General features: G+C 44.5%; 1 protein-coding gene across 1 annotated transcript in view; it reads left to right on the top strand.

Moving 5' to 3' along the window:
• Positions 1 to 13566, top strand: part of Kremen1 (kringle containing transmembrane protein 1) — a 67825-nt gene that overhangs the window by 22494 nt on the left and 31765 nt on the right. Inside the window, exon 3 of the mRNA XM_051200474.1 lies at positions 545 to 636. Coding sequence (XP_051056431.1) covers positions 545 to 636 — 92 coding nt within the window. The remainder of the gene's footprint in view (positions 1 to 544; positions 637 to 13566) is intronic.

The following is a 13566-nucleotide window of genomic DNA, read 5'->3' as shown; positions in this document are numbered from 1 at the left end:
TGACTGAGAAGCCAGTAGACTTCTGTCACGTTAGCCAGCCTCGACTGAGTAGGCTTGCCAACTGACTTTGTGTTATGTGAATTTATTTGGCTGTTTAGAAACTATACACTTGGTTTTATCGTTACTGAAGAAATTAAAGTCAGAAGAAAAAAAGAACTAAAATTGCCAATAATCTTATCACCAAGGAATAAATATTTTTAAGATCTGAGATTAAACCCTTCCTTAAATATACCTTTTCCAGGCTTGGAGGATTGTGTTACCTGTGGTTTTATTGTTTTGTTTGTTTGCTTGAGACAGGGTCCTGCTGTATAGTCCAGGCTGAGTAAGAACTTGTAGTAATCCTCCTGCCTCAGCTTCTTGGGTGTTGGAGTTACAGGCCTGAGCCACTGTGGCCAGTTTGTTTTCCTTCTTGATGAGAGATGGCTTTAAAATGCACAGCAGTTGTTAGAAATGACAGGGAACTCAACACTGTAAAACTGAATGGGCCAGGTGACTTGAAACATAAGCGGTGTCATCCATCAGTGTGTTCTTATTCTCTCAACAGAAACCCAGATGGAGACGTGAGCCCCTGGTGCTATGTGGCAGAGCACGAGGACGGCGTCTACTGGAAGTACTGTGACATTCCTGCCTGCCAGAGTAAGGCTAACACACCCTCTGATGGCTTGGGTCTAAGTACTAAGCTCAGAGCAGAAGGCACTGCCTAAGGTTAACTCCTGTTTCTGCTTTTTGTAGTGAGTGTAAGAGGCATCATGGGCTGTGGGCTTCCACTTCTCTTGTTGAGTTCTTAAGTGCTAGGAACAATTCATGGCATACAATTTCCGGGGTATTTCCCAGGTGGATAAGCTCAATGAAAACTCATGTATTCGGTATTACTTGGACTTAATTTCTCTGAAAAATGATAGTGACTGGTTATATAGCACAGTATCTATTGTGTTTTTAATGATGATTCATGACTAAGTCTCTTCAGTCTTTTGCGTTTATGTATATGTGTATTCATATGTATGTGAGTGTGTGTATGTGTACATATGTGTGTGGGTATGTATATATGTTAATATATGTGTGGGTATATGTATATGCATGTATTCATATGTTTGCAGGTATGTGCATGTGTTCATATATGTGTGAGTATGTATATACATGTATTCATATGTGTGCAGGGATATGTATGTGTTCATATGCACATAAATGCTTTATGTGTAGAGGCCGATAGTCAACCTTGGGTGTTGTTCCTCAGGAGCCATCCACCTTGTTTGCTGAGCCTGGATCTCACTGGGACTGATGGGCTAGGCAAGGCTGTCTGGGCAGAGCCCTAGAGATCCTCTTGTCTTCACCTCTCTAGTAGTTGGAGAGCACTGGCTGCTCCTGGAGAGGACCCAAGTTCTGTTCCCAGCACCCCATCAAGTGGATCACAGCTGCCAGTGACTCCTGCTTCAGGGGATCCATGCTGGGACTTCGTGGCGCCTGCACTCAGAAGTGTACATGCCCACGGGCACACACACACACACACACACATAATTTAAGAGTAAAATACTCCTTGGGAGGTTGAATGTTTTGTTTTGTTTTGCAACAGGGTCTCACTATATAGTCCCGACTGTCTTGGAGCTCACTATATAGAGCAAGCTGGCCTCAAAACTCACAGAGATCCACCTGTACCTGCTTCTACCCAGCCACTAGCTGACTTTTTCCCCTTTTTATAAGTCTGCTCCTCACCCTGCTTCCTTGTCCTGGGGTCAGGAAGCTTGTGTTTGTACAGTGATGTGGAGTCTTTCTGGGACCTGGGATCCCCCTGCTTCTTGCCCAGGACAGTCTGAATACTGATGGTTCCAGGGGAAGGAAAAGGCAGAGCCAGTCCCACAGTCCCACTGTCCCCATGGTCCCTACCTGAGGGTGCTTTAATGCAGGTCTCACGTAGGAAAACTGTAAACTCTAGATGAATGGGCTCTTTGCTCAGCCTGCTTAGCCAGATTTTTAGAATGATAAAACATGTCATTTGACAGTGACTGTGTAAAGAAGGGCAGAGAGGAAAGCAGATTTCCTTCGGTCCATTTGTTCTACACAAAGATGGCCTTTTCCTCAAGAGCTGTGCCATTCTCCCAGGAAGGACACAGGGTATTTCAGTCTTGGCACTTTCATTTGGAAAGATAATGTTCAGCCCATATTTCTAAAGTACAATTCAGGCCAGTAGGAGCTGATTCATGTCATTGAAACTAGATTCAAGAAGAGAAAATTGTGGCAAACCCTTTTTGTTTGTTTGTTTGGGTTTTTGTTGTTGTTTTTTGAGACAGGGTTTCTCTGTATAGCCTTAGCTATCCAGGAACTCACTCTGTAGACCAGATTGGCCTTGAACTCACAGAGATCCTCCTGCCTCTGCCTCCCAAGTGCTAGGATTCAAGGCATGTGCCACCAGTGTCCTAGTATATCCCCACAGTTCTTAAAAAAGAAAAGTGAATACCATTTCAATCCTTCTGACCCTTGAAGCCTTCTCAAATGGTCAGAGATAGAGGCTTGCAAATGGTAGAAAGGAGGTGTCAGTGGTCCTGAGGTGGGAGGTGGAGGGTGGGCAGTACTGGATTTGGTTCTTTGGAAATCCTCCAGTTGTTCTGTTGTAGCAAACCTTGTCAAGTCAAAGCGCTGGCGTCAATCAAGTCTCTAATATGATTGATTGACATGGCTGAAGAAAAGGTCATGTGCTGTTTGTAGCAGGAGACCTGGGGTTTGACAGATATATGGTATGCCTCTTTTAGGCCACATCTGTCCTATTTCTGGATGTGGAGTCACTATTTTTTTATAAATTATACCAGCCTCTGTAAAACTTGCTTATTCATGACTAGCATTGGACTTGTCATACAAGAAAAGGCCTGTAACATGATTAAGTTCCTGGAAAGTTAATATCTGACTATAATAGGCCCCACAGGAGGCAGGGGACTGAAGTTTGGGGAAAAATTTGAATGTGTGAGGACCAGAATCTCTGCTCTTGGTATGCTACAAGCAGGGCTGTAGCACAGGAGGTGGAGATGGAGTGGGATTCAGAGGAGAAATCAGACTGCTCTCAACTCTGTAGCACTTGGATGGGAACTTACTACTAAAGGACAGTACCTCAGAGGTCACTGCATTCACCTGCACACCCTGCCCCCACCAACTGCATTTGCCAATGTGTTTCTCAGAACCCCAAGTTCTCATAGCTTCCAAGAGAAGGAAGACCTCACAAACAAACAGATCCCAGGGCTGTCAGATTTTTGAGGGGATCTCTGGGCCAGGTATCCTTTGCATCTTTCCCTTGTGTTAAATAATCATTCCTTTTGTGTCATTGCTTTTGAGGGACATGATTGTGTAGTCTCTGATATGGCTTTTAACTTACTCTCTTTTATCTGTGGATTTTTCTTTTTTTTTTCTTTTGAGATAGGGTTTCACCATCTAGCCCCAGGCTGGACTAGAACTCACAATCCTTGTGCCTTAGCCTTCTGAATTCTAGGAGTACAGGCATATGCCACACTCTAAATTTAGGATTTTAAAAGTAAATAATGTAATTTTGAGTGGGGAAATAGTCTGAAAATGGCATTTAAAGGCAGATACAGGGCTCAGGAGATGCTCAGCAGGTAAAGGCACCTGTGGACTGGTGGCCTGAGTTTGAGCCTCAGGACCCCACTGGCCCTGAGGAGAGAACTGACTCCCACATGTTGTCCTCTCGTCTGGCACATGTATTCCCATCCAAAAATAATAAAAAGTCACCAAGACAAACTTTTGAAGATGCTGTTTTATTTTGATTTATCTGTGTGAGGATATGTGCACATGTGTGCAGGTACCCTCTCCCTCTGAGCCACCTGACATGCATGCCAGGACCTGAGTTCAGGTCCTCTGGAAGCTCAGGATGTGACTACACCACCTCTCCAACCCTCCCCCACTTTTTAAAAATACTTTATGTTTATTGTATGTGCACATTTGTCTGTGTGAGGATGTCGGATCCCCTGGAACTGGAGTTATAAACAGTTGTGAGCTGCCATGTGGGTGCTAGGACTTGAACCCAGGTCTTCTGAAAGAGCAGTCAGTGCTCTTAACCACCAAGCCACCTTTCCAGCCCTTTTTTTAAAAAACAAAAGTCAAATAGAGTTTTCTGTACACAGATGATTTGGGTCTGAGGCCCCAGGCATAAAAAATTCACCTTCTCGTTTCTGAGAGCGTTTTGTTTTTTTTTTTTGTTTTTTTTTAAATCTACCCAAAACATTCACCTATAAATCTAGCTATGAAAATTCATCTTTGAATTAGAGAAACTTGAAAGGGTGAATCAATGATATTGGTAAATTTCTGTTAACTTTAGTAACTAAAACAATGGGATGGTGGTTTATGTCTCCTAGGCTGGTCTGTGGGATCGTGTTCCCACGTCAGCCTCCTGCATAGAGGGGCTGTGTGTCAGAGGACAGTCCCACGGTTATTTCCCTCTAGCCACATGATAGAAGGGGTCCTGGGGACCAGGCTCTAGCTGCCACTGGGCTGCCGCTGCCTGACTCACTGAACCAGCTCCTGAAAGCACTTTAAAAAAAAAAAAAAAAAAAAAAAAAAGACAAGTTCTTACTCTGGAGCTCTTGCTGGCCTAGAGCTCCCTATGTACACCAGGCTGGCCTTGTACTCACAGAGATCTACCTGCCTCTGACTCCCAAACCAAATGCTGGTACTATGTGCCACTGTGCCCAGCTACATTTTTTCTTAAGTTTCACACCTTGTCAGATCTTAAGTATTTAATAGCATATATGTATGTTACCATTCGGAATATCTGGAATGAAGTGTGTAGCGTGAGATCTGCACAGGGCCTCTCTCACATGCTAGCCAGCAGCCTACTACCAGGCAGCGTCCCCGACTCCTGGAGCACTTGACATTAGCTTGTCAGTGCCTGAGTTTGTTGTTAAAGTTTGTTATTAAGGCTTTAATTAAGCTTATTACAACTCTTAATTATTACTTAAAGTTGTGAAAACTATTCATTATTGAAGTAGTTATTAAAATTAATTATTAAAGTTTAAAATCATAAGAACTTTAGGAGCCAGCAGAGATGGCTCAGTGCATAAGAGTGCTTGCAACAAAGCCCGATGACCCCAGTTTGATCCTTAGTATTCACATAGTTCAGGACAAAACCAACTCCTGCCATCTGTCCTCTGACCTCTATGCTTGCTGTGGCTGGCTGGCCCACATGCATGCACACACAGATAAATAAATGTAATAAATTTATAAGAACTTTAAAAGTTGTTAGCTGTGACAAGTGGTATTTATTTCTTCCCTTTTTATGAGTGTGATGCTGGAGGTAGAACCCAGGGCCCTGACACATGCTAGGAGAGTGCTCTACAACGGAGTTTGGCCCTCAGCCCCTATTTCTTAGGCTCTGACTATACACAAGACCTTGTACCCAAGTGTGGGCTGTAGTCTGTGGAAACCTGTAATTTAAGGTAGAAGACTGGCACATGAACAGGTGAGCATATACACAATACTCTGTAGAAGTAGGGTTGACAAAAGTCACAAACATGACAGAGATACACGCCAGATGTTGGAGGAGGTTGGATCACTGGTTATCAGCAGAACTGTAAGTAAGGCTCTAGATCAGCAGTTTCTCAACCTGTGGGTTGAGACCCCTTTGGGAGTAAAACAACCCTTTCACAGAGGTCACCTAAGACCATCAGAAACATTACAATTCATAACAGTAGCAAAATTGCAGTTATATAGTAGTGACAAAATAATGTTATGGTCTGGGATTCCCACAACATGAGGAACTGTAAAGGGTTGCAGTGTTAGGAAAGTTGAGAACCACTAGGCCCAGTGATTAAGAGCATTGGCTATTCTTGCAGAGTACCCAACTTTAATTCCCAGCATTCACATGGTGGTTCACAACCATCTGTAACTCTAATCCCAAGAGATGACACCCTCTTCTAGCCTCTGTAGACACCAGCCATGCATATGATGTACAGACACCATGTAGACAAAACACCCACATACATTAAGTAAATGAGTAAAAACTGAGCTGAGTAAGAAACCTGCTCTGAAACCATAAAACTGGACTGTCAGAACAAATTTGACGGTGGCACACATCATTAATCTAATCCCAGCTCTTGGGAGGGAGTTAGTTGGATCTCTGTGAGTTCAAAGCCATCCTGATCTACATATCAAGTTAGTTCTAGGCCAACCACAGCCAACCATAGAAAGAACTTGTCTTAAAAAAAAAAAAAAAAAAAAAAAAAAAAGGAGAAAATAGAGTGGGGTGGGCAAGGTAAAGAAGGCAGAAAGGTCAAAGTGTAGTCTCACTCTAATGAACCCCAAGCAGGTCAGTACTCTAATACAAGGAGCAGAGATAAGATCTGAGATGATGCTGATGAAGCCTGCATGGAGAGTTGTATGTCTGCTAGTAACCTGCACTAGGATGGTGATGACCGCCTCCAGGGAGATGTTTCTCCATAGTTCCTTTTTTATTAATTTTTAATCTGTGCATGTATGTTCCTACTTGTGGAGATCAGAGAATTATTTGTGGGAATTGGTTCTCTCCTCCTACTACGTAGATTCTGAGGATTTGAGTTAGGTTGTCAGGCTTGGTAGCAAGTCCCTTTCCTGCTGAGTCATATCTGTGCCGAGCCATCTCTGCTGCCATTCTCATGACTTCTTAAGCCTATCCAAGGGATTTGTGTGAGTCTCTGTGACCTTTGATAAGTTCCCTATTGACTGTCACTCACATAAAGCAGCTTGGAACGAGTGCCAGCAAGGACACTTCAGCCACATGGATCCCAGGTCTGTCTCAGCCAATGACCTCACCAGCTAAATTAGGGTTCTCTAAAGGAACAGAATTGATAGAAATATGCATATATATTTGGGATATACATACATGGGATTTATAGCATGGCTTACAGGCTATGGACTGAGTGGCCCAATAATGGCCTAGAAAAGCCAAGGATCTGGTGGTTGTTCGGTCTATGAGCCTGGACATCTCAGAATTTGAAATCTGGTGCTGAAGTCCTAGGGAAGTCCTAGGGAGCTGCTGTGTTAGAAATCCAGAGAAGTGGGGTTCTAATAGCAGTGAAGGCGTGTCTTAGGTACAGGGTAGGTGAATTTGCCAGTGAGAGTGAAGGCAAGTAGGCAAAAAGCACAAGCTTCCTTCTTCTATGTCCTTTTATGTGGGCTGCCACCAGAAGTTGTGGCCGAGACTTAGGGTGGGTCTTCCACCTCAAACCCAATCAAGAAAAATCCCTCACAGGTGTGCCCAGCTGCTTGGATTAATTCCAGATGTCATCACTGACAACCAGGATTACTCATCACACCAGCTCAAGTTCCTTTTAACTATGTGGCACTCTGGCTTGTTTTGGTCTTCCTTAGTTGTTGTTCGTCTTTTTTTTTTTTTTTTTTTTTTTTTTTTTTTTTTGCACAGAGTTTGAAAGCTTTCAAGTGAGATCTTATAAGAGTCTTGAGCTGCACAGAGGGCGTGCTGGCAGAAGCAGCCAAGGCTGTCTGCACTGTAGGATATGTGTCGCTGCTGGCACTGTGTGTCTTTGATGTCAGCAGTGACCTCCATGTTGCTCAGCTACAGTTCAGTGCCCAGCTTGTACCACACACATCCACGTTCCCTTGCTGACTTTGGTAGCAGCTACAGGGTGTGTCTTCTCTCCCCTGCCCCCTTCAGTAAGAAAACCAAGGCTAGTTGGATATGCCATCTTCTCTAACAAACTGAGTTCAATACAGGGCAAGACTAGTTCCTTTTCCTTCTGGTCCTTGTAAGCAGCCTTGTTCCCTAGAAAACTGGGGTCCCAGGACGAGTTTGGGCTGTTGAGGTAATTGTTGATGTGTGTGTGTGTGTGTGTGTGTGTGTGTGTGTGTGTTCTTTGGGAGTTAAGGTTGAAGTTCATTTAGTATAGAGAAGTATTAAGGTTCCGCTTTCGACATCGTGGGAATGAAAAGATTGGCTCAATGATGACAGGTGGTCAGCAGCAACTCATGCCGCCCGCTCTTAGTTGTTTTCTTTCCATTGGGTCTGGACAATCCCAAGCCTGGGAGTGGAGCAGGCTGCCACAGTATCCAGGAAATCTTTGCTGCCCAGCACCGCTGCCCTGAATGGCGGGCTGGCACGTGGGTGTTCTCTGCCCAGCTGTTATCATCTGGGAACTGGCTGTGGGCTTGGACCCTCTGCTCAGAACTCTGCCAGCCCTGTCAGGCCTGGGGGTCTTTCCCACTTCAGGCTTCACTGCTTTGTGCTGAAGTCATCTCTCGTGTTTTGTTTTGTAAATGTTTCTCTACAAACAATTGATTCATTTGATTCATACTGTCTCCTCTTAGAATTCTTTTTTTTTTTTTAACTTTATATTTATTTGTGTTTTGCCTGCATCTATGTCTAGGTGAGGGTGTTGGATCACCTGGAACTGGAGTTACAGATGGTTGTGAGCTGTCATGTAGGTGCTGGGAATTAAACCCTGGTCCTCTGGAAGAATATTTAGTGTTCTTAATGGCTAAGCCATGTCTCCAGCCCCACGTTTGTCTCTTAAAGTCAAACCTCATTGCATCATTTACATTTTACAGCCAAAAGAAAACTCAGTAGTCAAGGCAGTGGCGGAGGCAACATAAAAACTACAGCTCTGCAGCACCTCTGTCTTGACCACAAGCATTTTGGTCGCATGCACCTGTTTGGACTGCACATGTTGGCACTGTCAAGAATCCTACTGTGACATCAGTTGATCTTGCTTTCTGTGACAAGTTTTGTCTTTCCAGCAAGATGAAGCTGTTTGATGATGGGCTGGGGAGGCTCTGGAGTTTCGGGCAGTTGTGAGCCTAAGTTAGAGGATTTCCCAGGAAGCTGTGCTTGTGTAGTGGGCACCCTCCACTGGGATCTCTGTGTCTGTGGAAGAGCACAGGCAGACGTTAGGGGTGATTGAAAAAAAAAAAAAAAAAAACAGAATGCTTCCAGTCTCCCTACATCTGGTGCAGGAGGCTAGAGCAGACACTAAACATTTTTCCTCGTTCCAATCCAGTGAGGTCATATCTCTTTCTAGGTGACACAATTTGAGCAAAGGGAAAGCATTTGGGCCTTAGCATGGCTGGCCAGGGCACACGTCATCATCCCTTCAATAGCTTTAGGCAGAGTACCTCTTCTTCGAGCCTTCTCTACTCATCTGTGCCTTCTAGGCTATTTTGAATATTTGGCTAATAAATGTACCCAACCTCAAGTTTAGGACCTAGCTTGAAAAGGCACCCCCTATTGTGTTGGTGTGTTCTCCCCAGGGAATGGACTACCCCCGGCATGCTCCTGCCATCTGATTTCTAAGATGTTCGTTTATGATCTATCTGCCTTTTGCTTCTGTCTGCCCTTATCCAGCTTACCATGGGGACTGGTGTGGTGCTGCACCAGCCACTCAGTGGGTGTGGCACTGGACTCAAGGGTCACAAAAGCACCCACTGTTGGGTTCTGTGGGGTTTGTTTTGGTTTGGTTTTTGGACAGGGTCTCATTGTAGCCTGGCTGGTCTATCTAGAACTCATTATGTTCTAATAAATAAATAACTCAAGCTGCTTTGAACTCACAAACATACATCTGCTTCTGCCAAATTTTGTTTGTTTGTTTGTTTTTGTTTGTTTGTTTGGTTGGTTGGTTTTTGTTTTTTGAATCAGGGTTTCTCTGTGTAGTCTTAGTTGTCCTAGAACTCACTCTGTAGACCAGGCTGGCCTCAAACTCACAGAGATCCTCCTGCCTCTGCTTCCCATGTGCTGGGATTAAAGGTGTGCATCACCACCTGGAGAGGCTGTTTTAAACCCTGATACTGTCAAAAGAAAAAAATAAAAAAACTAAATAAAGAAATGAAAAAGAAAAGAAATAATGACTGGAGACTTTGTGGCCCAAGTGGACATTTTCTTCAGTGGCACACATGGTGTTTGAGCACAGTTGTACAAAGTGTACTAGTGCAAATGGAAAATTGGGGTGGGTAAGATGCTTGGTGAGTAAAGGGATTGCATCCTACTCTGACTACCTGAGTTCATTCCACACACACATTGTGGCACAAGTGGTGCCCCAACATATGCACAAAATAAGTAAACAAATAGGCAGTTTATAGTTCTGAGTGGCATGGTGAAATCTAGTTCTCCCTACTTCCTGTCCAGCCTTCCATGCTGTCTGTGCTGCTCACCCTTAGTCCTAACAGAGGTGGCACCTCTTATGTTATTTATTTATTCATTCATTCTTTACCAAGAAGGAGCCCTAAGGGCTTCCTTTAATGAAATAGGGGAAATTCCCATAATCAAAGTCTTTAGGGCAAAAGCCTGGGCTCCAACTGCCCCAACAAACTAGGCTTGGCCACCCATCCTCAGTCTGCTGGTTAAAGAGACAAGTGATAGTGAAAGCTGAGGAAGGTTGTTTGATGAGGCCTGGTTAGAAAGAGAACAAATAAAGGGGTCAAGTGGTCCCAAAGACTTCTTTGAGATACTAACAGGAGCTTCAAGCCTAAATAGCCTTCATTCTGCAGAGTGGTCCAAAGAAGTCCTTGTCTTTTGAGGGGACAAAGTAGGACTAACATGATCACTTCTGCTCCAAGATGCAGCCTCCCACAACCCACTCTTCCTGGGGAGTCATACAGATTTAGGGACTTATCTTTTGTGGCTTCAGCAGAGTGAAGGAGACATCGTGCTGTCATGGTCTTGGCTGCTCCCGAGTGCTTACTGCAAAGAGCTTACTGCTCTTACTGCAAAGAGAGTAAGATAGTTAACCAAATACAAGTGCTCATGTCCTGGGAATACATATTCAGATTGCCCCAAACACCAAGTTCCAGTGTGCTAAGTTTCATGAAGTTTATATGGTGACAGAACAAGGAACATCATAAATTAGGGCAACTTTCAAGTACATTGATAGAAATACCAGGTAGATGTATTACAGCCAAGCAGGGAATTAGCACAGGTCATCTGATAACATTCTTAGTCTTTGGGTTAGTGGAAGCTGAGGATCTATTAAGTGAATACATCCCAAAAGGTTTCACTTGATAGACACAAGTTAGGTGAGACACAGGGGTGGGCATTGGGGGAGCTAAAGGTAGCTGAAGATGATTTGATTCTTGATCCACATTTCACCTCTCCACAGTCACAGAGTTCTAATCAACCAGTCAGCCTTGCAGATCATAGGCATGGCTGTTTTCTTGAAACTTGAGTTCACAATCTTCAGCTTAATAAAGAAAGGGGGGAGGCAATATATGCTGAGGTTTCCACCATCATTGGTAAGAATGAATCTTCTATCTGTGAACAATTGTGTGGAAGAGAAATCAGTGCTAGTTTTATGGTCACATCTAGAACTGCACAGGTTTGAGCCAAGGGCTCAGTCTGGATGGAGAAGGCACTGATTCTGTACTCTCCTATAGAAAGGAAAATCAGCTTGTTGTGTGGTTGGGTACTGTTTGTGGTTTCTGGCATCCACTGGAAGACTTTGGAATCTAGCCCTTGCAGATAAGGGGGAGGGGAGATGCTACTGTAATTAACTATCATGAGTTTCAAAGCCTCAACTGTGATAAACAAGAGATCCATTTGTATATTACAATTAAAAAAAAAAAAGCGATGAAGCCTCCTCGTCAGACGAAAATGTATGACCAAGCCACAGGTTTTTCAAGTGGCCATGAAAGTAAAAGAACTTGAGAACAAGTATCCCTTTTCAAAGGACTTTCCCTCCCAGCTTCTGGGAAGACCTAAGGGTGGAACACAGTCAGGAAATCTTGCATGACGTGTCTTCTCTGGTGAGACTTGGAGCCACACTTTCCAGTTCAAGTTGAAGAGCTGTGGCAATCTTACTGGCTGACACTGTCCCAGAGGCTTTCCTGTGGGTGAACAGAACCCCGAGGGACCAACTCCATCTTTTCAGGGGGTGGTGGAACATGCCCATAATCATTCCATCAGGAACCTGAGGCAGAAGGAGCAAGAGTTGGAGGCCAGCCTGGGTTCCATAGCAAGGCCCTATCAAAGTAGGAGTCCTATCTTGGACTGGGGTATAGAGTCAGTGTTAGAGTGAGGTTTCCCTCTATGACAGGACCCTGAGTTGGATGCCTAGCACTAAGGTGGTAAGAGGAGCTGTCTTGAATCTTTCTGATGGTGTTGTATTGTCTAGGCAACGTGAGAAAACATCTATGTGTTCATCCCATGAAGGGCATCAATAGACCGAACCTTGAGTGCATTTGGGGATTGGGCTTAGTTACAGGAACATGGGCTACTCAAAAGCAGCTGCATCACTAGATACTCCCCGCCCCCAAGTCAACCCTCCTCTTCCACCCTGTGAAGCTGGGAGGCTGTGTAGATGTAGCTTTGGGTGACAGTCTGGTGAACTCCTTCCTCCTACGAGGGGATACAAGCAGCTGAGTTACCTTAGCTTGGTTTGAGCATGTCACTTTGCTTCCTTCATCACAAGGACTGCAGGCTAAGCTGTCTTGTAAAAGACTACAGCAGTTTCTCTCCCATGATGGTAATGACCACATTTATACAGTACAGGCAGTGGGCTTCTGCACCCTGATTTTATCCTGCCTCCAAAGCCTACTTGTGTGTCCTGTGAAAGGCCCTTCACCTACAGGGTTCTTTGTCCAACAGGAATAATGTCCTCCTTCCTGCCTTCCCCAGAGGGTGAGATGACCTGGCGAAACACACATTGCGGCCGCTTTTGATGTTGTCTCTTAAATCAGTGCTATTGTAATTTTCTATTACCCAGCAAGTTATTCTTGTTTGTGTGGTGAATGATGAAAGCCTTACTATACATACTTGTAATAACTGTTTTTATTCAGCATATACCATTCTGTCCAGCTTACAGCATTTATTTACTTTACTCACTTCTCACAAGAACCTTTTGAGCTGGGCAGTGGAGGCAAAAGCAGGTGGATCTCTGTGAGTTCCAGACCAGCCTGGCCTACAAGAGCTAGTTCCAGAGCAGCCTCCGAAGCCACAGAGAAACCCGAAAAACAAACAAAAGGACCCTTTGAAGCCCATATTATTCCTCATTCTACCACTGAAGATCTGAGCATGGAAAGGCCTCAGTGGGTGGGATGATGGCTCAGTGCTAGAGCACTTGCCTATGATGCACAAGCCTCTGGACTCCATCCCCAGAACTGAGAAGGGAAACAGAAAGGAAGATATGCAGGCCATGATGGAGAGGCCTGAGGGCATTAGTGCTGCTGCTGGGCATGGGGTGGGCAGATCAGAGTCTTCAGTCTACTGGGAGTGAGAAAGCAGGAACGAGGAGGATTGAGCCAGCAGCTCACGCTGCAGCCCAAGCTGCCCTTGAGAATTCTCCTGCTTCCACTTCAGGTATTGTAACAGGTGTGCAGGATTTATTCTGGTTCATATAAGCTGTATAGTTTTTTTTCTGGGCCATGAAGCCCAGAGCACAGGTACCAACAGCAGTAAGTAGACACTCCCTTAGATCCCTCCGAGGATCATTTCCAAGGTTCCAGATACCTCCACGGCATCTGTTTTAGATTAAACATGTCCTCCCGAATTTCCTTTGCTCTCTTATTTTTATTTCTTATATTTTAGTTTTTTTGAGACAAGGTCTCACTGTGTAGCCCTGGCTGTCCTGGTGCTCACTCTGTAGCCCAGGCTAG

The sequence above is a fragment of the Phodopus roborovskii genome, unplaced genomic scaffold (genome assembly GCF_943737965.1).
Source record: "Phodopus roborovskii unplaced genomic scaffold, PHOROB, whole genome shotgun sequence".
In the NCBI taxonomy this organism is placed as follows: Eukaryota; Metazoa; Chordata; class Mammalia; order Rodentia; family Cricetidae; genus Phodopus; species Phodopus roborovskii.
This window is presented reverse-complemented; position numbering and strand designations above follow the sequence as displayed.